This window comes from Denticeps clupeoides, chromosome 2, assembly GCF_900700375.1.
Source record: "Denticeps clupeoides chromosome 2, fDenClu1.1, whole genome shotgun sequence".
In the NCBI taxonomy this organism is placed as follows: Eukaryota; Metazoa; Chordata; class Actinopteri; order Clupeiformes; family Denticipitidae; genus Denticeps; species Denticeps clupeoides.
The window spans coordinates 32,951,179-32,977,197 of record NC_041708.1 but is presented as its reverse complement, the minus strand read 5'-3'; the positions used below and the strand labels follow the sequence as shown (position 1 = coordinate 32,977,197).

The window sequence follows — 26,019 nt, the reverse complement described above, 5'->3', positions numbered from 1 at the left end:
TTTGGGCCGCCCGTGTGAACCGGTCACCTGTCCTCGCCCCGGTGCCCGCGCTGCAGGCCCCGCCCACCGCCGGTGACGCGGGCGGCGCGCGCTCCGACCGACGGACAGGTAACGCGCGCGCACGTCGCCATATTGGGCAAAAACGGAAGTGGGGCGCGCGCGGGAGAGGGAGGCGCGGCGAGTTCGCGGACCGAACGCGGTGCGGCGGCGGAGGCGAGTAGGCGCCGACTTCCGACTGCGCGAAGCCCCGCCGCAGGACCGCGAAGATGCCCCTGGCGCAGCTGGCGGACCCTTGGCGGAAGATGGCACTGGGGAGCGCCGCCAGCGAGGTGAGTGCGGCGCGCGGCCGGCTCTCGGTACTTCTTCCCTCCGGCGCGGTACCTGACGGGATGCGTGAGTCCCGGTCCGTCTGGAACGTTTGGGACATTGTCACACGTCCAGACGCCGGGGCGCGTCTGGGGGCGCACCGGGCGCGCTTGGCCCCGACCGAGCCGACTCGGGATAAGAATAAACGGCCGGCTTTTTATAGCGGGACGCGGGGCGATTTATAGCGCGGGTCGAGCGGGACGAGCGCTGCGGAGGAAGAGCTGTCCCCGAGTTGGGCACTTTAATGGCTCAACTGGTGACTCACGAGGGGGGGGGGGGCGTGCTGCGGGTGACACTGGGCCACTGTCACCTTCGTGTCCGAGTTTTTAGGGCGCAACAGAAATGCAATTGAGATGAAAATATGCAAATATCAGACTTTTAAGTGAGTTGGCTGCAGTACGCGATTATTGTTATAAATATGTTTACAACTTCCTTATAATAACTTAGATCATTGATGTAGTAGTTGGGTATTTTTGTTCGTACAATGTGTGGATAATATGCTAAAATTCACGATCAACATTATATATATTTACATTTACATTTTACAGCATTTATCAGCTGCCCTTATCCACCCATATATATATATATACACACACACACACACACACACACACAGGGTGTGAGAGGGTGCCAGAAACATATATTGCCGGAGTGGGATTAGTACATGCTAAATATTGCTGGTTTACTACCACAGAAAACAGTGAGTTGGATCCTAAACACACTGTACAAAGAGCATTGAATGCATAACCGGTTCATCTATTTACAGAATTTATAAGACACCCTTAATGGAGTGAATTTCAATCAGTAGTTACAGGGACTCAGGTTTGAGCAACTCAGGTTTGAGTGTTAGTGGGGTTTGAACCTGGGACTTTCAGGTCTTCTGGATCATACGCGAGCATCTAACCCACTAGGCTGCTTCCGCCCCACATGAAGCATTTTAATGTTTTGACAAAGTCTGTACTGCGCCGTAACGCAGTTTTTTTAATATGGGGTTTTTGATATGTGCTGTATTGTGACATCTGTAGCCAACATGAGCTAGTACGAGAGGCTTCAGCACCAGGGACAGTTATACTCCGAGGGATTTCGTGAACAAACTGTAGCTAGCTTCAAGGAGGCGTGTAACGGCCTATTGCTGCACAATTAAACAAACTCGGTGGGAACCATGATGAATGTTTTTTTATGTGTAGACATCGAAAGAAATCGATACCGATGCTGTGTTAACAGGCTGTGTTGTCACTTTGTAAGTCGCTCTGGATAAGGGCCTCTGCCAAATGCCTTAAATGTAAATGTCATGCATTAAAAACACAGTATATAACCAAATATAAATAGTGACAGAACATGGATTAAATGGTTGTTGAGCTGTGCCAAGGAGCAATGATATTCTAACTTCTAAGACAATGACTGATGTGCATCTAGGACATTGGACTTGACACATGTCATTGTCAACGTTTTTTCAACCAACAGATGTAATTGAAAGTCGACCGAAAGTCTCGTTCCACCAGATCCCTCTTTGTTCTTTTGTAACGTCTGGGTTATGGGTTAGGACAGTTGTGTTTGGTGGTAGTAGCCTAGTGGGTAACACACTCGCACTATGAACCAGAAGACCCGGGTTCGAATCCCACTTACTACCATTGTGTCCCTGAGCAAGGCACTTAACCCTGAGTGTCTCCAGGGGGGGGACTGTCCCTGTAACTACTGATTGTAAATCGCTCTGGATAAGGGCGTCTGATAAATGCTGTAAATGTAAATGTAATGTAAATGTGTTTGTGTATTAAATCAGTTTCTCGATAGATCGATAGAACCTCTGTTTTGTACATAATTGGATGTGACATTTTGTCTTTTGTTGGAAACAGGATTCCCAACATGTTTTGGAAGATTCCATGGGTGAAGATGACACAGTATCATCTAATGTAAGTCTTTCCTTACCTTCATGTGTATCTCTCTCTATCTCTCTATTACACTCCATCTTTTTCTTAGTCTTTTTTTTTTCTTGACATTGTGACCATGCTGCTCAGCCCTTTTTTTCAGTCTTGTCCTCCTTCACCTTTCCGCTGTGCCTTTGATAAACAGTGTTTATGACGCTTGACATTTGATTTAAAAAGGAAAAGAACGAAATAAAGAGGCTTCTGCTTGTGTAACTATGTTTGTGCACATTGCACCCATGGACAAAAGAGAACAGTGATAAATTGATGCCATTGGCCATGCTGCCCTCTCAGAGACTGCCAGTATCGAGCTGACCTCAAGCTTATGGCTTGATTGGCTGTGTTGTTTCTGGATTATGGTGGTGTATGTGGTGCATGGTGCTGTGGACTCTGCTGCGCTTTATAAGTCTGATGTGATGCTGAAAGGATTTAAGTGCACACAATGATGGCGTCACTTACAGTGACCTCATTGCTGGATGAAATTTGGAGTGCGGATGACTGCGCGTTCCCCCAGCGGCTTTTAAAGGCATTGATTTTTAAATGCAGGAGGAGATGCCGTATGGATCTTTTTATGGGGAAACTCTCTCGCTTTTAGTATCTTCAAAGTATTCTTTAACTTATTTTTACCCTGTGTACACACACATCTTATGCAGCACTCTTGCGAGAGAAAGAGAGAGAGAGAGAAAATATGCAGGTGCTAAAATATTTTTAAATGTAAGAGATATTCTCCTGTTGAGTATGAGAATTTGTGGGATGCATGTATTTTGGTTTTTATTAAAAAGCTGGCCAACACGAACATTTCAGCTGAATTAAATACTTGAAGCCATTTACATGATCCAGTTGACTATGCATTACTGAGGTGCCACACGCTGCTCCCCGGGCACCTGTCATGGCTGCCCACTGTTCACCAAGGGTGATGGTTAAAAGCAGAGGACACATTTCGTTGTGTATCGCAAGCACAAGATGCTGTGTATCACAATGACAATCACTTCACTTTCACTGTCACTGGACTCAGAATTAACAAACAATCAGTCACATTGGTATTACTGCATTTGAGTCTGAGCGCAACTAAAATGTAATATAACATATATAATGTGAACAGTCAATTTGATCAGACTTATAGACAACATCTGGCACTTTTGTTACTGTATATTTATTCATTTTGTATAATAACATGCCATGTAATATTTGCATTATAACTTCTACTGTTGACTGCTTCATGGGGTCGACATAGCAGATCACACCAACCACCTACATCTGTTCTATTACAACACCCATGAACCTCCTGCTAGGCCTCTTCCTTCCTCATCTTTCTAATCCATTTTGCACCCAACCTGTGGGGCATATGCAATAATGACTTTCATCATCACCCCTTCACTTTCACACTAAGTCTTTTCACCTTCAGAACACCTTTAACATACTATTTCATCACAAGAATACCTTCTAACTAACAAGATTTTTGCCAAGCTCTGAGTTTCTTGTCATCACACTATAATGAAAAACCCCTAAATCTCCTAAAGTTGTTTTTTCAGATTCTTTGTTTTTTGCAAGGAACTAGATCACTACTACATAGCCCGTACCACAAAATGGGACAAAATTATCCTGTGTGCTCAGGTTTTTATGTACCACAGTCATGATACGTGAATGCAGCCTCATTGTGTTTAGTCAGTGTTGTTTGTATGTCTTTGTCTTTGTTGTTTGTATTGTCCTGTATGATGTGAATTGTTATAAGTAAAACCCCTGTCCTGTGCCCTCTTCCTCCTGCACTGTCCCGCTGCTCTGACAGAAACATCCTCCAGTAGATATCACAACACAGTCAAACTCCCGATGCATCAAAAACCAGCACATGTTCAGAGCACTTTGGTGATATTTATTGACATACATGTGTCAATTAATTCTAAAGCAGTCCCACCCGCATCACTATTAGAGATCGTACTCTGGCAGCCCACTTCACTTTAGTATTAACCTGACTGCAAAGGGTTTCTATGGCTGTCCCATTTGTGTGCACGTGCATATTTTCACATCAATATAGTGAATGTGTAAATGATTGCAGATTTGTAAACGCAGGCACAAACAACCCTGAGTGTTCCAGGGGGGACTGTCCCTGTAAGTCGCTCTGGATAAGGGTGTCTGGTAAATGCTGAAAATGTAAATGTAGTCTCCTACCCTTCCATGACACAACTCTCCCTATTTACCTCAATTCGGTGCCAGCACAAAGAAATACACTGGCATGTGCATCCCTAGTGCTTAATATTTGTCATGATAACATTGTAGTGAAAGTCTTTTATATCTTTATTGTCATTGTAACAACTACAAAATTAGGTGCAGTCCCTTTGCCGGAGAGGTATCTATAAATGTATAATAAGGAAAGTATAAAACGGAGAAAGCTATCCTATAATACAAAATAGAAATGAGGTAGGTAGACAAATAATCCATCTGCACGAAACCTGGAATAGAAATTGAATATTATTTGAGGTTAAAATGTTCTGCCCTGATTGTTTAATCTGTTAGTCCTTGTGTTACTGTATGTTTTGCCTGATGGCCGCAGTTGGAACAGGTCACGAGCAAGGTGTGAGGAGTCTTTTATGATGTTTTCCGTTCTCTTGAGGCAGCAAGAGCTGTGCAGTTCGTCCAGAGAGGGTAAAGAACAGCCAATGATAATAGTCTATTTGAAAGCATGATTTTTGGGCCAGCCATAGCTCTGTTGGACACTGTAATACATAATAGTAGATCAGTTTCAGCGCTTTAATGAATGAGAGAGTTCTGCAGTGCATTAGATGGGGTCTAATCTGGGATTTCTTACGCTGTATCACATCTCTACCGCGTAAGCACAGGAAGATGACGAGAGCAGGAAGTGGCTTGTGTGGGCATGCACTGTATGCTGAGCATTACTCACTGTGTTTATTAAAGCAACTTCCACCACAGACCATCCAGAGAGCAGATGTTTATCGCAGCTTACAAGCAGCACACCTCCTCAGCACGTTGCATTTGCCGCTCTTCCGCTGCTCTGTGGCACCCTCTGCTGCATATTAAAATTTCATTTGAGATCTGGCAGGGTTAAAATGAAGTAGGTGGGCTCCTTTGCTGGAGGCGTACGCCGCATTTTGTCACATGCACATGAGCTGTGGCCGTGAAACTCAGGCCTGCTTCGTGGTGTGGTTTATTTCCTGAGCAGCTGTGACACACTTTATTTGGTGCAAGGATGGCTCGATAATATATGAGAAATGAATATTAATGTTGTCTCCATTTTGAATGCTCTACTTGCCCATTCTACCTCTTTTTTACTCTCTTCAACAGTCCCACAATATTCTGACCTATTCTGATTCTTTTTAATAACTTCAATGTTATGTTTTAATATTATGATTTTGTTATCCATTATTATTTGACACCACTGGCCTCCTCTGCGTGGAATGAAAGTCTATTATGAAAGTTTGAGATGGCGTTGAAGAAGAGCACAAGCCCATTTTGTTGTAGACAGAATTCAGCTATGATTACGTAGAAACATGGAAAACTCTCAAAGGTTTACAAACTTCCAGGCAGCACTTAACACAGATTTGGTGGTGATATGGTTCATGTTCGTAGTTTGCTGAGTTCACCTGCCTTCCTTCTTGAGATGTAGCACAAGGCCTCCGCTTTAGGAAATCCTGAAATCATGATTCTCCAACAGACTCAGCTTTTTGGAATGTTTACCCTGACTCTTAGGACCTGACTGTGACAGTGATATAGTGTGTGTGTGTGTGTGTGTGTGTGTACATGAAGTACAGTGTTTGTGTGCTGGTGTGTGGATCATGTCTACAGTGCGCGGCCCTGTCTCCAGATCTCAGTGGCAGATGGTATTTAATCTTCTCTGGCCATCTGGACTGACTTTCTCTCGCTTCTTTAACACCCACTCATGTCTCTCTCTCTCTCTCTCTCCATTTTTTATCCTCTTCTGTCTCTCTTTCTCACTCTACTGCTTAACCTTGTATGATCTCGCCGCATATCTGTGGCTATACATCTGCCTGCTGCCTCTGCAGGGTCTTTGTCTCTGCGGACACGGCCCGACGTCCATACGCCCGACTCCTGTACAGTCTTTATGACTGGATTTGTCCGATCGCCACCCAGTTTTAGAGCCAGTCTGTGCTCAGAACTGTCTGTCAATCCCAATCCATATGCTGTGAGACCCCTCTGTCCCGCCAATGAGGACCCATATGCTGCATAACTCCCTAAAGTGCTCATGGGCAAGGAGAATCCCCCATTCTGTAATTGTCTGGAGCTAAGCGTAGTGTGCCGAGGGGCCGCGGCCGAGAACAGACCCTCACGGAATCCCAGGGAGGCCGGTGAATCACTGAAAACGGAGTAGGATGAACACATAATGGCCTGCGATCAATAAAGTGTGTGCGGTCTCTCCACCTGATGCAGATGGTGCTCGCAGATGGCCACGGTACAGACATGCACACACAAACACACACGATTTACTGGATGTATGAATCCTCTGAAGGAGTCATTGTGAGCGTGATGTAAGCATCCCACATGAGGAAACTGTGTGCGCGTGTGACACTGCACGGGGCTTGAAAGTTTGAGCCTCAAAGCACGACCTCCAAACCCCTCTCAGCTGAACCGCGGCTCTTTGTTCTTGCGTGAATAGGAGTGGGAGAGCACTTCTGACTGCGCTGTTGATTCATATTCGCCGCTCCGGTGAATAGCCGAGAACCGTTGAGTGGGGACAGGCAGTCATTAGCTGCGTGACGAGGCTGAACTGGGGGAGGGGTCTCGCTCTGGGATGACACACTTGGACTTTCAGAGTGTGGCACCGTGCAGGCACGGGTCTGCCCTGGGAAAGTTAAATACCAAACGTTAGCAGAAGATGCTTGTGTGTGTGTGTTTGTATGTATGTACTTATCATTTGACAAAGAATTTAGCCTGAAGGGTTTGGCCCGCATGCATATGAGCATAAGGTATAATCTGTATTATATTGAATATAAGATTAGGTAAGATAACGCTTTATTGATCCCACAAATGGAGACTTCAGATATTTGAGCTGAGTGTGTATATATGTGTGTGTGAGAGAGAGAGGGTGAGAGTTATAAATCTTCTCTACTTTGGTTTTCCGGAAATGACACTGTCACTTGTGCTCTTTCTGTAGCCACCCTTGTCCTTTTCACAATGCTCGGCGTAGCGTCGCATCTTCTTCCATGTGTGGCCGGGGTGGTCATACACAGCAGCGAGACGCAAGGGAGGGGGGAAAACCGACGCTATTTTTTGCCCTGGCTCCGTCTGGCCTCCGACAGGAAGAAGAAGTGCGGCCCTCTATCTGTTAATGAACAGCGCAGTGCCTGCAATGCCTGCCACCGTCCCAAGGGCTCAGAGGGGCAGGGAGTCATGACAACTCTTTTAACTTCTGCCAGGCCAGCCGTACAGCGTGGCCCATGTGATTTATTAAAATGGATATTATTAAAATAAACTTCATGTCAATAAAAAGGGGTTAAATGTTGGAAATCATTGGGTATCATACAGGTATTTGTTAATGAGAAAGATTTGTTAAAATCTCTTGTGAATATGTGGGATTGTGGATCGGTTCTATTTAAAGCTATTCTATTTTAAAGCCGAGAGAGGCACTGTGGTGTAGTGCCACTTGTTTCCCTGCTGCTAGTGGAGCATTGTGGGGCTGTGGCTGAGGTTAGATGATGTAATCGTTTCAGCAGGGGCGTCGCGCTCTTCCTGAATCCTCTCCAAGAACACGGGGCTTCTGGGAGTTTCCCCAACTCCACGACACGGGCCAGTCAAACGCGGGACCTCTGAGCAAACATCACTCCTGATCTGATCTGCCCTCTGATGTCATGCCACACTGTTGACTGGTGACTTTTTTTGCGGTTATCGGCTTCTCTGGCTTTTCTTGTAACTGTGCACCCGATTTTCCTTGCCCACCTGCTCCGAGACTGTGTCTTGACGCGAATTGCGTTTGAGTCGCTTGGGTGTATGTGCATTAGCCTCTGTTGCCAGAGCAGATCCTGTAATGTCCACTCAGCAGAATTCCTGCTCACAGGAAGCGCACCTCCGCTCTGGGCTGACTGACAGGAAACAGCGAGAATCCACAGATTCCCAACTCAAGCGCTCAAAAACACACACACACACACATACACACATATGCACATAAACATATGCTGGCGCACACTTGTACTTTCAGTGTGTGTACATGGAGCTGTTATAATAACGGTATAGAATTTCAGTCCCCAAATCCTCGTTCTGAAGGTTCTCTTTGTGGGGATCTGCAAGCTAGGCTACTAGGGTGGTAGTAGCCTAGTGGGTAACACACTCGCCTATGAACCAGAAGACCCGGGTTCAAATCCCACTTACTACCATTGTGTCCCTGAGCAAGACACTTAACCCTAAATTGCTCCAGGGAGACTGTCCCTGTAAATACTGATTGTAAGTCGCTCTGGATAAGGGCGTCTGATAAATGCTGTAAATGTAAATGTAAATGTAAGCTGTGCTAAATGTCAGGTGTGTCTATTTTTATGAGGTCGTTTGAACCCTGGCGACATTTAAGCACAATAGTCACGCACAAACGTGCATTTTCATAAATAGGCTGCATCCATCAGAACAAGCTCAAAGTTTATTGAGGTTGGGTTTGCGTGCACATCTGTGTGTGTGTGTGTGTGTGTGAGACAGAGAGAGAGAGACAGAGCGGGTTAGTGAAGTAGTGGAAAACCTTCAGAGGGACAAGATGCTTTCCTTCTGGACAGATGTGGCTCTTCCTGTGCAGATGTTGCCAGGGAAACGAGGACAGGACATGCTCTAATCGCTGTAGTGACCAGCAGCTGTAGGCCCTTCCTGGGCAGGTCCTTCCTCCTGCTTTCTTTTGTGTGCGTGTGGGTGGGTGGGTGGGTCCGTGTCTGCGTCCTCTCCGGAATCTTTCAAACTTTCTGCCCAAGTGACCGCAGGCCGAGTGTCCACGTCTTCACCGTCCGCCCCATGGCTGAGGTGTTTTGTCTCTGTCGCTGCTGCCCGTCCCCCTGTCTGCGTGACAAGAGGAAGCAGACATGCTGAAGGTGCTTCTTTTGCGGATGAAGCAGGGCGGCTCGCGGGTAGGAGCTTGTTGCAACCTTTCTATTAAACCGTACCGAGAACCCACATTCATTGGTGCCACTAAAAGCTGTAATAGCACAATAGCGGTGTCTGCTGTTCAGTTTCAGGGGAAAACCGTGGTGCATTCCCAAAAGCCAGGTTCGGTGGAAGGTGGATGAAACCGCGCAGGCCTTCACATTTCTTGCCAATTCCTTTTGTAGAAAAAGTCTGACTCTCTCTAGCTTATTGCTGACAGTGAGCGTGGCTCTCGCTTCCCACCCTTTCCTCAGTCAGTGTGTCATGTAGTTATGTAGGTTTTTGTTTGTGTGTGAGTGTGTGTGTGTGTGTGTGTGTGTGTGTGCTTTCATTCTTCTCGCTGTGTCCAAATGACGTTTTGTCCTCTGTAGTCGGTAATTAAGCAGCGATCTCTTTTGGCCGTAACCAGCTCTATTGATTGCAGATGAAGCGCAGAGAGAATTTCCTAATGGGTTTAGACTCGGCTCTGGAGTGGGAGATTAGAGTAATGAGATGGGGAGGGGGAAAGGGACAATGGATCCTGTGTGCAAACCAAATTCTTTCGGTGTTTCAGGTGGTCGTTCAACATAGACACAGGCAAGCAAAAAAGGGGTTATTGGCTAATCACGATTCGGCTATCGATCGATCGGTCAGCCAGTTAGACATTTTGTAAAGACGCACTGGCCGGCCGCCCGTGTTGAGTTGTCCAGTCGTTGGGTAAAGACCCGAATACGTGAGTGGAGTAATTTGTTTGTGGCACCCGTCATTGAGTAATCAAGTTGAAAACTGTTTATGCTTCTATGATGCCGATTGTAAAAGTTGCCTCCAAATACACTGCAGACCTCAAACCGACTCATTTTGGAGGGCTTTCTTAAGGAGTCATGTTGCTAGTAGGCATTTCAACGCCCTTGTTGCCAACGTTAACATTGTTATTTTGTGTGTCCCATTGATTCTGACCTTAGTTTGTTTGAGATTAGTTTAGTTCTGTACCTCACATTCACTGACATTCCATAGTCACTGGTCTGTCTGAAAAAGACAATTTTTCGTGGCTCATCTGGTTCCAGAGTTCATCTGATATATGGGTGGAGCATTTGGGAGTTTGAGAATGAATCGCCCCCCCCCCCCTTCAGAGTTCCTCTCTCTGTCAGTGGGTTCAAAGTTCAGGGGTCACATTAGGGAGGCAGGAAATATAGGCTGCCTTGTGGAACGTGAAGTGAAGCGGAAGGAAGCTTTAAAAATAACAGATCCAAATCAAAAAGTGTGCAAGGCTTCCGGCTTTCCTGGTTTGTCTCTCCATTTTTCTTCTGTGTAAAAACCCAAATTCAGACTGAGAAGTTTCAGTCAGTCACATTAGTCTTTTTTTTTTTTTTTTTTAAGGGACTCAAGAAGGAATCACCAAGAAATAATCTTAGGAAATGATTCTTTAATGACAAATAAGTCTAATTTTATTGCTGGAATTGGTTCAGATCTCAGCTTAATGGTCAAAAAAGTTAGTCTGAGGCAAATTCCAAAAATACTTTGTACAGCAAGGAAGGATGTGGTTTTATGACTCTTTTTGTAAGGGTAGTCCTCATTTTTTCCTGCAATGAAAACTGCTCATGGTCAGGATCACAGTCAGCATGAAGGACAGTGTTGGGGTTTTTTTTTGGCTTCCACCGATTACAAAAACAACAAAATAGAGATAAAAATGAATCCTAATTTTCTGAATTATATATTTTTTTGCAGTCAGACCCTCCATTGGCATTTTGTCACAAATTAATATTCACGTTTATTCAATTGCCAGTTGTGATGTTTCCAAATTCTTCAATAAAGACTGTTTCAAAGCTCAATCAGTAATCATTTCAAATGATCGTGATATGGAATCACACAGGTAGACCAGCTCAGTTGTAATTGATTAGGTTGATTGATTGTCCTTTCGCCTTCTTGGGAATTGGATGAATAAATTATGCTTCCTTCCTCTTGTCGCTGCTCTGTTTGACGGAATACAGTTGCATTTTTTTCTTCCACATTACAGCTTGCGATCACAATCTAAAAAAACTAATCAAGCAATTTGTCCAGCATTGAAGTCATGAAGTTATGTAGAATGGGATGGTGATTCCTTGATTTGGAGAAGAATTTATTCATGATACTGATTGTTATGGCAGAGACCAGCATGCTCTCATTTTCACTGTTTTAGGTTGGTTGGCTCTTTGAGTCTCAGTCAGTCTGGCAGCTCAGGAGGGGTGACAGCCACACACAATCACACTCTGATCTCCTGGTCCAGTGACAGAGACCTAAACAGCAGGGACTTCACCCAGCTGTTATTTGGAGCCAGGCTTACATAACCACCAACGTCACGCTGGCCATCGGACAAGTGGGCCACCCCTCATGATCATTCTTTAGCTCTGTGACAAAGGAGAGTTTATTGGAATTGTAATTTGTGTGTCCTTGTCCCTCCCCAGATTCCAGGGTGGGAACCTGAGCGGATGTCAGGGCTGTGCTGAAACCGTACAGAGCCCAAGGTTACATTTCATTCCGAAGTCATCTGGGCTTAGTGACCAGGGCTGTTAATTGTGTTGCATAAGGAGATAAACACCAGGAATTCCACGTGTACGATTCAGGAAAACCATAGCCATGGCGATTTGGAATAGGAGTTACGTGGAATTATATGCTTCCCTGTTCATGTTGTACTAGGGTTGGGCCAGTGGATTATTATTATTATTATTGCTGCATGATAATATTGAACTTGGTAAAGTTAACAAAATTTGATTTGAAAACGTATAAACACAGATCAGCCTCAACATTATGACCATTCCTCTAATATCCTCCCTTGCCATGACTCCATTACGTCTCTGAAGGTCCAGACCACTAAAGAGGAGGAATGTCCCACAAGAGCTACAGTTTTGGCAATGCTGTTACCCAGAATGAGTTTGACCTTTGTCAACTTTCACAATTTGTCTTTGTCAGAACTGCTCAGGTCCTGACACTTGCCTATTTTCCATGCTTCCAACACATCAATCGCAAGGACATAATGTTCTCTTGCTGTCTAATATATCTCTCCCACTACTCAATGTTTTTGTCATTTAAGTTGCACTCTATTAATCACGATTCGAGTGTTTGTGTCAATAGTCTGGCCTTTTGTATGTACACACGGCGAGAAAAACAGTCTATTGGCATAAAATGAACCTAATCTTTAATGTAATATAATGTCTCGCGTCCAGGGGCACACGAACGGACACAGTTGATGAGGAAGCTGAGGCCACGGGGGAACTGGAGATGGCTGGGCGAGGGCGTTTGTGATGCAACAGGGAGACAGGAGTCGAGTGAGAGTGGGTGCGGGTGCGCACGTGGGGGCGATGTAGTCTGGGGTTTTGCTCTACAGTGGGAGAGGCAGCATACGTGTAGGAGAGGAAATTGGTGGCAAAGTGAACGGTCAGCAACGTCCAGGTCAGAAGAAGATACAGGCAGGGGTAATCCAGAAGACATGGTCAAAGAACAAGCGGTCGGTGTTAGGCAGTGTTAGTCAAGGTATGTAAGGTTTGCAGCAACAGAATAAACCACAATGAGCAAGCAGTATCCAAGATGGATGCCTGACACTGACCCCGTCCTCGTCTACTTCCGGGTGGCCATCCCCTCAAGGAATGGTGGCCGTGGCATGTAACATTTTTATTTAGTCAGTGTTCATTTTGGTTTATCTGATTGTTTGTTTCTGCAGCATATGCTGGCATTGTGTTTTATTGCTGTGCCGGAGCACAGTGTCTGGGACCGTGCCCTCATTGGACGTACGGACACCTCAGCACTAATACGCTGGAAAAAAAAAGTCCCCGGTGCAACCCTCATAGGCCTCCAGCAACAGGTGGCCGTAATCCTGCCAGTGGTCCTACATCCTGGAGACGTGGCTGTATTTGTTTGCGTGCTGGTGTCTTATGTGTTCCCCATTGATAGGCGAGTGCCTCTGGTCAGCTGACCAGGGTAAGGGTTTCTCCAGCTTTTTTACGGAGGGAATCTCCGACACTTCTCTCTTAGCATTAACCCCCCACCTCGTTCGTGGTCAGTTCTCTTACATTGGAAAGACCAGTGCTGTTCTCTGCTCGCCTACCCTGAACTGAAGCAGGATGGAGTCCCGTAAAGGCTGGCGGGCGGTGAGCCGGGTGCTGCAACTCCGACTGAAGGCTCTACAGAGGGTTTTCACTTTTCTTCAGCAGCCCTACAGGACTGTGAGTACCTTGCAATGGCCTGGGATTAGGTTACGGTTCCCTGTCCAGCACTGACGTGTCCTACTCCCGACTGACCACGCGGCACATTTTCATCTGTCATACTTATAATTGCAGTGCAGTTGTACAAGGCATAAATTTTTCTTCAGTGTATTCCCACATCACTGTCTGATTCATCGCTCTGTTTTCATACGTCACAGCAACAACAACCCAATTTCACTGCCACATGCACTTACCTCCTGTGGGGAGTAAAACACTGTCAGATATATGGTAATTGGACACAATGCAGCATGTTTTACTGTATTTCGATAAAAAACTATGTGTGCACTTGTTTGGTTTGTGTCTGACTCAGAGTTTCTGTACTTGTGATGAGTGGGAGTCTATCTAGCATGTTGATGACTGCATGTAGTCCTATTTATTTTTATCATGATTGTGTGTGTGTGTGTGTGTGTGTTGTTTGTGAAAGAGCGATGAAAAATGTGTTCCTTTGAGCTTTGAGTTGGTGGGTGAACTGCAGAGTGCGGATCTGAGGGAGAGGTCATGTGCTCATGTTTCTGTCTCCCCTTTAATGCCTAGAATGGCTTTGATGGCGTCAGCCTCCATCAAACCCCTTTCAAAGGCTGGGGTCGGTGGTGTGTTGAAGGCTATTAAACTGTCAGAATGTTGGTGTGTTTTCTCCATTGGGCATAAAAAATGAGTTTTAATTAGAAATTGTATATTTTATATGTGTTCCATAATCCTGTCTCAAGTTGGTAAACAGCAGCGCTGTGCTTTATGTACCAGAATCTGGATTTATGATTATTGAACCCTATGGGAAATTTGTGCTCTGATGTTGATGCCAATAACCAACACTGGAAAATGTGTATTATTTATTTATGGGTGACTTAAAGGAATTCATTGTTACATGTATTGAATTCCTTGTGAGTTGTATGTATAACATTAAATTATGTTCCTTTTTAAGTAATATAATTAGTAATAATATCTCATTTGTTATGACTGGCTATTGCCCGTGACATTATTTGACCTATTTGCTCTGTTTTACTGAGTTTGTACTGTAACAAAATAACTAAATGAATGAGCTAAGGTATTGGTGTAGGCAGGGGTAATCTGTCATCCTTTTTATTATTAGGGGACATGAGGATTGATCAGTGAGCAAGCAGACAATAGTGAGTGAGAGGACAAGTGGGTGTGAGTTTGGTGTATTCTCGGAACCACGGGGACTCTTTAATCCTCAGATTAAAGAGGTGGCAACTACACAAACATCCTGGATACGCACCATCTGCGTTCTGAGTCACGGGCGCTGAAATACCAACACAAACAATCTCACCATCTCACCCTGAGACGCTCTCCGGTGCCCACGGAGCCATCGAGCCCAGCTGGGGCCGTGCCCCGCGCTCCAGGCTGCTCCATTATCCAAGGTCAGAGTTCGGGATGAGCAGGGGATGTGAAGGGGATCGATTCCTTCAGGCTGCATTGTGGGAATCAGTCGACATCTGTAAAAGGACGACACGCTCAAGCATTTCGCACCACTTCAACTAGACCTGAAAGTGTTGCCACACATTTACATATGGAGACGTCACTTTTTTGTCTCAGTGTCGTTGACATGAGGTGCGAATTGGGAGTATAACGCGCTCCGTCGCTCTCTCTCTATCACGCCCGCTCGCTCTCTCGCTTTCTCTGCAGTTCGCTTCCATCCTCCCTCCCCTGTATCGATTGGTCAGATACTTCCTCCCTGTGAAACGCAAGTTGCCAAGTGAAAGTCAGTCCCACACAGGCGATTCCGATATGCTCGTTTCTGTCCTGTTCTCTGGTTGCTTACCGGTGGAAACCGGAGACCAGGTGGCCTGAGAAATTGCAGTGCCCGTGCTGTCAGGGTCGGTAACCCCTGGTCCGCCTTCCATCAAACTCCGTCAAGAGTCCCGAGGAGCCGACCTCAACCTAGATGTTCCTCTGAGGAGATACTTGAATTTCTGGCGCGTCACCGCCCCGAGCGGCTGGCTGAGCTGAGCTGAGGTCCGGATCCATGGCACCATGCCGGTCCTCCTGACCGACCCCGGACAGCACCACTGCCAGGCTGCTCTGGGGTTGAAGAGGATGGACTGCTCCCTGACCTGTGATCCCCTCTGCTCCCCATGGGACCCGCAGGTACTGAGGAGCCTCCTGCTGATGCTGGAGGCGGTGCTCACTTCTCCGTTTTCTCATTTATGTTCTTTTTTTCATCGGTCACCGAATAATGGCAGTCTGTTTTGTGTTATTTTAGCTACATTAAGCCGTGGCTTTGTGGTAAAAATGCGTGTTTGTGTATAAATATCCAGTGCCCATGTTGTAGTGTTGGATTAGGGATCTGTTGAACTTTGCACAGTTTTTGGCGGCTGTTCATTCTTTTCCGGGGTATGATGTCATCTTGGGCTGCCAGCAAGGATGAGGGGTGAGAGGAATGGCTGGACGGAGGGGGAAGACAAAAATAAAGAGATGGAGAGAGGGAAAGATAGATAGGGAGGCTAAGTGAGAGCACAGTGTCTTTAGTCACCCTCCTCCACGCCCACTGGTTCTCTGATGGAGCAGGAGGATTGGGGGCGGTGTCATGGCAACGGTGTGGGAAGCCATCCATCACAGACTCTGTGCAAGAGTGCAGCATCATTCTCTTGATCTATTCTGCTGTCTATTATTTTCTATCTATCTATGGGCCCATTCGGTCGGCCCGGCGGGGCTCAGTGGGGTGCAACCCCTGCCTGGACCAGTCCACATGGCAGGATCTGGAACAACCTGCTTTGTCTTGGGCCAGATGTTGTAGGACGTAAGAGAGAGAGAACTGGGCTTGCCAGCGATGTTTGAGGGTGTGGGGTGTGTGTAGAAACTTCTAAAATGAGCTCTCATCCTCAATATATATGTTTGACACTCCTTTCTTCATCAATCACTTCTGCTGAGGACAATTGGGATATCAGAGGCTGTGTGAATTTACATTGGGTAACTTTGCACCTCTCGTATGTTGCTGATGAGGAATAAAACGATGCTCATGAGGTTCTGTTCAGTCAGTGCTCTGTATTCTCCACTTGCAGGTTTCAGTCAACACATTGATGAGTGATATTTGGGTGTCTCAGTAACACAAATTAATACAAAAAACAAAATGATTTGTTACATTCCTAAAGTTTGTCATTTGTAATTAGTCATTTTGTAGTTAGTAATTTGTGACAGTGCATGTTTAAAAATGGTACGCTCACTGCCAAATTCCAACCACAACTCTGATCAGCACATAAGGGAAAAACATTGGCATCCCGGTAATCCCATTTTGCCCTGCCTCATTTGGAAAGAATCGGTTAACCACAGTCCAGGTGTCCTATGTCTCGGCTCCTGCCGATCCAGTATGACGCTACCTTAAATGCTAAAAGTGCAAACAAAAGTGTCTACAAAAGTATGTTTTTCTATAATATTTTACTCATTTCAAATGTTTCTGCAGATTTAGTGAAGATGTGTGTGTCAGTGATTGTCAGTGCTGTAGAAAGTGACAGATCTTTTTTTCCCAGAAATCTCACTGTGTGATGAATTCCTTCGCTGCTTGCTCACATTTTCACAGAGCAGTGAGTGAGACTTCTGTCTGAAAAGCTTCCGCTGTCTCTGTTCACTTCAGGATGATGTGACAGTGAAGGAGATCAGCATCACACACCATGTGAAAGAGGGGTCAGAGAAGGCCGACCCGAGGCAGTTTGAACTTCGCAAGGTCCTGGGCCAGGGTTCCTTTGGAAAGGTATGTGAAGTGAAAGTGATTATTTGACGCAGCACCCAGTGAAAACGAAATTCAACCCATCACCCTTGGTGGGCAGTGGGCAGCCATGACAGGCGCCAGGGAGCAGTTTGTGTGGACGGTGCATTGCTCGGTGGCACCTTGGTGGTGCGGGATTCAAACCAGCAACCTTCTGCTTCCAGGTCTGCTTCCTTACCCGCTAGGCCACCACTGATGGCATGTGACAGCCCTAGTAAAACGGTTGAAAAAGAGATTTATGATAATGATCTGAGCAAATTGAAGTGCAGAGGGCCCTGCCAATGCGGCATCAATAGTTGCTGAGTTTCTGCTCGTCCATATCCTGATTACGACATTGGTTTTAGTGGAAAATGACTCAGATGCCCACACAAACATACGCATGTTGGAAGACTCAGTTGGTTTGACCCATTTGTACTTGTGTCTGCTGCAGGTTTTCCTGGTGAAGAAAATGACAGGTCCAGACGCTGGCCAGCTCTATGCCATGAAGGTGCTGAAGAAAGCCACGCTAAAAGGTGAGGAGATGGCTGTAAAAAATCAAATTATACACTATTTTACAGAAAGTACATTTACATTTACAGCATTTATCAGACGCCCTTATCCAGAGCGACTTACAATCAGTAGTTACAGGGACCGTAGGGTTAAGTGTCTTGCTCAGGGACACAATGGTAGTAAGCGGGACTTGAACCTGGGTCTTCTGGTTCATAGGCGAGTATGTTACCCCTAGGCTACTACTAAGTAAATCTGGTTTTGATTGGATAATCAGCATGGCTAGTTTACACGGATGACCTACGCTGGCTACACTCACAGTGACCTCTGCCACAATTATGGTAATCATTTGTATTACATACCTTAAATCACAATCACAGTTTTCTTCTGGGATCTGCTCAACCCCCAAGTGTTTACCGAAGGCTCCATCTAGTGTCGACAATTGGGTCATAAGTGGCCACACGACTTACCTGTACTTCCTGACCCCCCATTTTCTCCTTCCTGCCCTCGTTGTCCTCTTTTCCCCCCCTCATAAGATTGCTTCTTGACGCTTTTGTTCCCTGCTCTTTTCTGGCAACGCGCACTCTTCCCCCTCTTTATTTAATTAGTCATCAGCAGCCATCTGCGTGGCTGTGCAGTGCCAGAGGAGAGGTAGAGTGCGACGGTGCAAGGGAGGCTGTGATTTATGCCGGAGAGGGTTAGAACGATGACTAATCAAGGTGTCGGCTCATGTGTTGCAGTTCGAGACCGGGTGCGGACAAAGATGGAGCGAGACATTTTGGTGGAGGTCAACCATCCCTTTATCGTCAAACTGCACTACGGTAAGGAGCGGCCGCTATCATTCAACACTGAGTAGATCCACATCTATCAGAATCTGACCCCTCCGCTGTAAATCTCTTCAGCATTCCAAACAGAAGGGAAGCTCTACTTGATTCTTGACTTTCTCAGAGGAGGGGATCTTTTCACCCGTCTGTCAAAAGAGGTATAGTATGGCTCATGTTGCTGTAGGTGTTTAAGGAATATTAAATTTTTCAACATGTCATTGCAAAAACTGCAATCTGAAGCTTCCTTAGCATTGCTGTTATATAAAGATTTGAACACAAATCATTGTATAACATTGATTTTGTATGCCACGGAGGTGCCACTGAGCAAAGCACCGTCCCCACACACTGCTCCCCGGGCGCCTGTCATGGCTGCCCACTGCTCACCAAGGGTGATGGGTTAAATGCATAGGACAAATTTCACTGTGTGCACTGTGTGCTGTGCTGTGTATCACAAATACATTAACATTTACATTTACAGCATTTATCAGACGCCCTTATCCAGAGCGACTTACAATCAGTAGTTACAGGGACAGTCCCCCCCTGGAGCAATTTAGGGTTAAGTGTCTTGCTCAGGGACACAATGGAGTTTTGTCTTCCCCCTCCTTCTGGTTCATAGGCGAGTGTGTTTCCCACTAGGCTACTACCACCTCAAAGACAATCACTTCACTTGGTTTTTTTTCCATGTCTACCCAGGTGATGTTCACGGAGGAGGATGTGAAATTTTATCTGGCTGAATTGGCTTTGGCCCTGGATCATTTGCACGGACTGGGAATCATCTACAGGGACCTCAAACCAGAGAAGTACTTCAACACATAAAGCATAATTTCCTTCGTAATCCCAGCATGCATCCTGTCTTGGGTACACACAATTAGCATTGAGAGCAAGAGATTAATATTTACTAGCTGTGTGACAGAGGAAGCCTAGCGCTGATAACGTTGCTGTGAGTTGGATGAACTGAAGCTTTAAAGAAAAAAGAAACAATGCATCAATGCAGGGATCTTTGCTGAAAGTGTGTAGCATGCTGGATGTGGCAGTGTTGTGATCTGTTCTCTCATACTATAAAAATGCTGACACCCTTACTCTCCTGAGGCCATCTTTAAATTATCCTAAGGGGTAGTCAGAGCCGCGCAATAAAAACGATGAGCGCCCATTGCATGCCTGTGTGAGCTTTGTCCTCATATGGCTGGGTTCTTCATATGCTCTTCAGCCTCCCTGATGACCGAGAAGGAACTAACTATTAAATGAAGCACCAGGGAGATTAGAAAATGAGGACAGGATTGTGATTTGGAGGACTTCTGTGCTGTGTGGTGTTCTGTGTCTCACTGAACCTGTGAATTCTGTCCTGTTTTTTTCCCCTCAGCATCCTGCTGGACGAAGAGGGACACATTAAGCTGACGGGTGGGTAATTTCACCTCTGCCTCTTTCTGCCTGCATCAGCAGCCAGGGACCTTGGCAATCAGGCCGTCTTTGTTTACTGTCTGCGTCTTCTTAAAGGTCTTTAGAGCAAAACACTAGTGCACAACATTGCTGTGTGTGTGATTCTTACAGATTTTGGGTTGAGCAAAGAGGCCATCGATCACGAGAACAAAGCCTACTCTTTTTGTGGGACAGTTGAATACATGGCCCCTGAAGTGGTGAACCGCAGGGGTCACACACATAGTGCTGACTGGTGGTCCTACGGTGTACTTATGGTGAGGGAGCGAGGATTTTGTTTTTTTCATGTAAATGATTGAACGCTGTTTCACTCATCTACAGAATATACAGTCTTCGCCGTGCTAATGTTTTCTTTCCTCCTCTTAGTTTGAAATGTTAACAGGGACGTTGCCTTTCCAAGGCAAAGATCGCAAGGAAACCATGACCATGATTCTGAAGTGAGTGTGTTTTTTTTTTATCATAACTATTAGTCTAACATTTACTGTAGAAGCCTGGACAGTTCCAGAAACCATTACACCCATGACATCGCAGAAATAACTGCTCTGTGAGTGGATAATGATAATGATGGCCGATAAGATTAATTGAAGTGACTGCACTCTAACAGGGATAAGGCACAGTAGTAACAGAGCCTACTCTGAAGGTGGAGTGTGAGGTGTGTAATGCCGCAGTTGTATGTGAGACCGTGATAATAGTATAAACAGCACTTAGTCGGCTATTATTCCATTTTCTGTGTGTAATATTTATCTGTGCGGGGAGAGATGATTTTGACTGTAGAGGTCAGACGTAGGCCATGGTTATAGATCTATAGTTTTGGCAAAACAAAAGCTTTTTTACTCACTTTGTCTCTCCCATAGAGCTAAGTTGGGAATGCCGCAGTTTTTGAGTTCGGAAGCTCAGAGTCTCCTCAGGAACCTGTTCAAAAGAAATCCCTCTAATAGACTTGGTGAGTAATTCATACTAAATAAAAACACTATTGGATTGGGATATAATGTTACTGAAGGTTGCAAAGACCCTAAATTACTGGTTTTATAATGATTTTTTACAATTTTGTGTCATTCTGACTCAGGCAATGTATCATTGGGGTTCTTTTCACAGTTGAATAATGTAGAACAATGGTTAGTTATGTTCTATTTGTATAATATAACACTCAGATGCTGTCCTTATATCACAGTACAAATAATGAAAAGAAAACATAGAAACCACAAAAAAAACACCACCGTGTTAAATTCATAACAGAGGTTTTGGTAATTTTGTGTCAATTTAACCAAATGGTATACAAAAATGTACTTTAAAACTTCAGAAAATATAATTTGTCTTTAAGTGACCAATCCTATGATAGAATAAAAAAATATTATTAAGTATACTATTAATTCATTAGAAAGTATTGCTATGCTGTTTTCTGAGATAGTTAAAGGTATGTAATAGGGGATTTTGTGTTGTCTGTGCAGGGGCTGGTCCAGATGGAGTAGAAGAGATCAAGAGACATTCATTCTACGCAACAATAGACTGGAATGTATGTTTGTTAAGATGGCCAGGCTCTGTGCAACTTATGTTAATGTTTCTCTTTAGATCAACATTTTGTGGAATGGCTTTCTTTATAGAAATTATTCAGAAGAGAGATCCATCCACCTTTTAAACCTGCCTCAGGACGGCCTGATGATACATTCTACTTCGATCCAGAATTCACAGCAAAAACTCCCAAAGGTAGTGCTGCAGTCACACAAATCCAGCTCACCTGTCCTGTTATATAATATAATAAAGTTCAGCATTGGTGTTTAATCTGCTTCAGACTCCCCAGGGGTGCCTCCTAGTGCCAATGCGCATCAGCTCTTCAGAGGATTCAGTTTTGTGGCCATCACTGAAGAAGAAACTCAGCCAGTACAGAGCAACAACGTGAGCTCTATTGTACAGGTACTGCGGACCACGATTTGGTTGTAAAATGTTAATTTAATCCAAGGCTGTTTTTAAGAGTAAGGGGATTGTGTCGCATCTATGAAAATGACATGGATCCCAAAGGCTTTTGAGTCATATCTCTCCTGCGCCCCCTGCAGCAACTACACAGAAACACATCTCAGTTCAGCGATGCCTATGAACTGAAGGAGGACATTGGTGTGGGTTCATACTCCGTCTGCAAGCGCTGCATTAGTAAAAGCACCGGGATGGAGTATGCCGTGAAGGTGGAGAGTTTTATTTAATCGTGATTTCTGTGAGATGCATGGCACCTCAAAAACTGCCTGCTGAATCGGTGCTCCCCTGTTATTGTAGATCATCAGCAAGGCTAAGAGGGATCCTACGGAAGAAGTGGAGATCCTGTTGCGCTATGGACAACATCCCAACATCATTACGTTAAAAGATGTGAGGCCACCTTTAATGAACCTTGATGGGTATTATTTGTTGTTCAGGTATTAGGCATAGATTAAAAAATCAATACAACCATAATCCTACATGCCTAAATTTTGTTTGCAGAAGTTAAATGCAACCAACCCAAGAAGTTGTGTATCAGGCAGTGTGTTTACAGGTTGTGGTTTATGTTGTAGGTGTATGATGATGGACGCTCTGTTTACCTGGTGACAGAGCTGTTGAAGGGGGGTGAGCTCTTGGATAAAATTCTCAGACAGAAGTTCTTCTCAGAGCGGGAAGCCAGTGCAGTCCTGTACACCATCACTAAGACCGTGGAGTACCTCCATGTACAAGGAGTAAGTCCTGCAATCATGTGTCTAACTCACACAACAATAGATTCATATATTTTAATTAATATTCAATTATTAATCATATGTTATTGTGGAATTATGTTCATTCCAATAATTCCCTTGTTCAGGTGGTGCACAGAGATCTGAAGCCCAGTAATATTCTATATGTGGATGAGTCAGGAAATCCTGAATCCATCCGAATCTGCGATTTTGGGTTCGCCAAACAGCTCCGGGCTGAAAATGGCCTGCTAATGACCCCCTGCTATACAGCCAACTTTGTGGCACCTGAGGTAAGTGTTTTACGTTGACCTGCCCCCTTTTTTTTTTTTTATTCTTTTTGTGTTTTGCATCTGATTCTTATCCTGTGATGGTTTTTGTCAGGTGCTGAAAAAGCAGGGCTATGATGCTGCCTGTGATATCTGGAGTCTTGGTGTCCTTTTATACACCATGCTGACCGGGTTGGTGGGACTCATTTCAGCTGTTGTATTTTTTTTTTTTAGCTGTTTTTGGCTTTTTAAAAGTGATTGAAGTGATTGTCACATGTGATACACAGCACACGGTGCACACAGTGAAATTTGTCCTCTGCATTTAACCCATCACCCTGAGTGAGCAGTGGACAGCCATGACAGGCGCCCGGGGAGCAGTGTGTGGGGACGGTGCTTTTGCTCAGTGGCACCTCAGAGGCACATCGGGATTCGAACCGGCAGCCTTCTAATTACGGGGCCGCTTCCTTAACCACTAGGCCACCACTGCCCCAGTGCTTCATCTTATGATGAAGCATTTGCATATTGGATCTAAATCCAACTACACATTTGGGATTGATTGTTAACAATTTGATGATTTTACTTTTTTTTTGGAAGCACAGTGCACCTGACTGACTCACTTTATGCTGTTTTTTTTTTCTTAACTGCCTATTAAGTAAACAAGCAGGAAATAAAAATAGAAAAACACTGTATTTATTTAACACTGTGCCCTTGACAGCTTTACACCCTTTGCCAATGGCCCAGAAGACACCCCTGAGGAGATCTTGGCTCGGATCGGCAGTGGGAAGTTTTCGCTGTCTGGTGGATACTGGAACTCTGTGTCAACTGAGGCTAAGGTACCAGTGGCCTCACAGAAACTGACCATATTTGACCATCCCTTCTGTGATAAGCACTAACATATTTTCTCCCTCAATTTCTACCATAGGACCTGGTGTCCAAGATGCTGCACGTAGATCCTCATCAGCGACTGACAGCAGCACAAGTGCTCCGGCATCCATGGATAATTCACAGGGACCAGCTGCCCAAATACCAGCTCAACAGACAAGACGCACCACACCTGGTCAAGGTGTTCTACCACCTTCTTTATCTTGGGGCGTAGCTTCTCTCCTAAGTCTCAGCTCTTCCTCCATAACTCTTCCTCCAGTTTCACACTCCTTTGTAATAAGATTTCTTTGCTTCTGTAATAAAATCTCTCTGCACCATTAGACCTAGCCTGATGATTGAGAGCTTTGTCGTTCTGCAGGGTGCCATGGCTGCCACATACTCGGCCCTTAACAGGAACGTCCCTCCGGTGCTGGAGCCAGTAACCTGCTCCACGCTGGCCCAGCGCAGGGGTGTGAAGAAACTGACCTCCACTGCTCTCTGAGAGCTTACCTCTTACTTCAAAGCCCAGCCTTTCACCTGCTGCGAGCATCACATGGCCGCTCTCGAGCTGGACCCAGAGGAGACCCCGGCTGGCCAACCATTCTACCCCTTCAGCCAATACGGCCAGCACAGAATTCATACAAAACGACTACGTAGTCCATGCTTGCTAAATAGGCAGCTGCTTATACAGTTAAAACTGCCTGCACTCAAAATCCAGAACTTTCTATGGACTGCTTACTTTTGTTGGTGGAGGAGAGATATGTTAGAAATACACATTATCTGATGCATACCAGATGCTTGTAAATTAATGGTGGGAAAGGTGTCATTAACAACTCGATACCAAATAATGTAGCTCTTGAGGACTAGCTGCTCCCATCTACAAGTACAACACTCCAAATCAGTTTGGGCGGGTACTTGAAGAAGAATGTATGTCAACAACAGTGTTATCCATCTGCCTTATTGGAATTTATTGGTAGCGCTTCCCGTTTTTGCAGACATCTCGGTTAGGAAATTGTCTGTAGTCTTATACCATCCCAATGACAAAAGCAGTTTGTCCCCAGCATAAAGGACATTCATTTTTGCTGAGGCTGCAGAGTTGTGAAGACCGTTGGCATCCACTCTACTGCTGTATTAATTCCTCTATACAAATCTGCTGTAAGAGTCCAAAAGCACAGAGGAGCATGGTGCTCCAAACGTGTGGCACAGAACTGTAAATACGGTGTAGAACTCAGGTTTATATGGATGAAACAATGCATTATAAAACATCTGAGTCAATGAAGAAGAACAGTCTTGTCCCTTTCTTTTTGACGTGTAGAAATATGTCCGTTACGGAAATGCAAGTAGTATTTTTTTGTTATTGTGCATGACATAGGCACTATGGCACTATCTTCAGTGGTGAGGTCTGTGAGAATGAAGACGCTTTAAGAACCCATGGCTGTACACTGAGAAGCATATGCCTGCGTGTCTGACTTACTATTGCCACATGAATTCAGAAGGGTCTGCTGTCAGTGTTTTAGCCAACTACACTATCAGTGTAATGTTTTGACACACCTACTCAATGAAATACACTACTGGCATCATCATGACCAACTTTTGGAGATTACAGCAAACATTTCCTGTTCTAAAGAGCCTGAAACACACGGGGCACTATTTTTGAACTGCACTTTGCATTAAGAGTGGGGCTTGTCATCAACATATTCAAGATTTACATAAAAAAGCAGATGAAACAAAAAAAAAAAGAAACACAATCTTAATATTTGTGCATGTGATATATTGACAGGCACATGCTGTCACTGTCAATCATCTGGCTGCACCCCTTTTCAACTAATTTTATAAAACCATCTTTAAAAGTTCGCAATCACACACCAACCAAAAGGGTCTTTGGTTTCTTTCCTTCAGGACACGACATACATGACACTTCTTGTTTTATCCATTTGCATAAATCCTGAGGATGCCACACCGTACACTCGAAAACAAGGCCCAGTTTTAAAATAGTGCCAAATTGGATTCCCATTTACCACCTAACCTAACTAGTTACTTCATAGCTGTGACTGAACAATATTGTCCACATATTTTTAAATATTCAGAAAGTCCTATAAATGAGTAGATGTGTGAAAATTTTTGACTGATGCAAGTGCCCCTCTATAAAAAAGCG

The 26,019-nt window shown here is 44.9% G+C and overlaps 1 protein-coding gene across 4 annotated transcripts; it reads left to right on the top strand.

Annotated features, from left to right (window-relative positions):
- On the top strand, positions 1-25,146 carry LOC114766522 (ribosomal protein S6 kinase alpha-3). Of its 4 annotated transcripts, none has more exons than XR_003742824.1 (22): positions 1-329; positions 2,220-2,276; positions 17,172-17,288; positions 17,734-17,815; positions 18,530-18,610; positions 18,692-18,771; positions 19,307-19,413; positions 19,974-20,011; positions 20,162-20,304; positions 20,414-20,484; positions 20,902-20,990; positions 21,496-21,560; positions 21,649-21,751; positions 21,837-21,958; positions 22,099-22,224; positions 22,313-22,402; positions 22,585-22,743; positions 22,866-23,027; positions 23,119-23,195; positions 23,719-23,836; positions 23,926-24,158; positions 24,244-24,385. XR_003742824.1 is itself a non-coding variant. In XM_028957323.1 (22 exons), exons 1-22 carry the CDS (start codon positions 267-269, stop codon positions 24,364-24,366), a joined length of 2,214 nt encoding a protein of 737 aa, XP_028813156.1. In that variant the 5' UTR covers positions 8-266; the 3' UTR covers positions 24,367-25,146. The 4 variants fall into 4 exon arrangements, 3 of the variants coding, with proteins under 3 accessions (XP_028813156.1, XP_028813175.1, XP_028813166.1); XM_028957323.1 differs by having other exon boundaries at positions 8-329; positions 23,926-24,066; positions 24,244-25,146; XM_028957342.1 differs by lacking the exons at positions 1-329; positions 2,220-2,276 and adding an exon at positions 9,199-9,355 and having other exon boundaries at positions 23,926-24,066; positions 24,244-25,146.
- The last annotated feature ends 873 nt before the right edge of the window (positions 25,147-26,019 follow it).

What these genes read in the sequence shown, in the direction of transcription:
- LOC114766522 (XM_028957323.1), top strand. Translation starts at nt 267, where the DNA reads ATGCCCCTGGCGCAGCTGGCGGACCCTTGGCGGAAGATGGCACTGGGG. An exon ending in TATCGTCAAACTGCACTACG is followed by an intron (nt 18,611 to 18,691) that starts GTAAGGAGCGGC and finishes AAATCTCTTCAG; the next exon opens with CATTCCAAACAGAAGGGAAG. An exon ending in TCACCCGTCTGTCAAAAGAG is followed by an intron (nt 18,772 to 19,306) that starts GTATAGTATGGC and finishes ATGTCTACCCAG; the next exon opens with GTGATGTTCACGGAGGAGGA.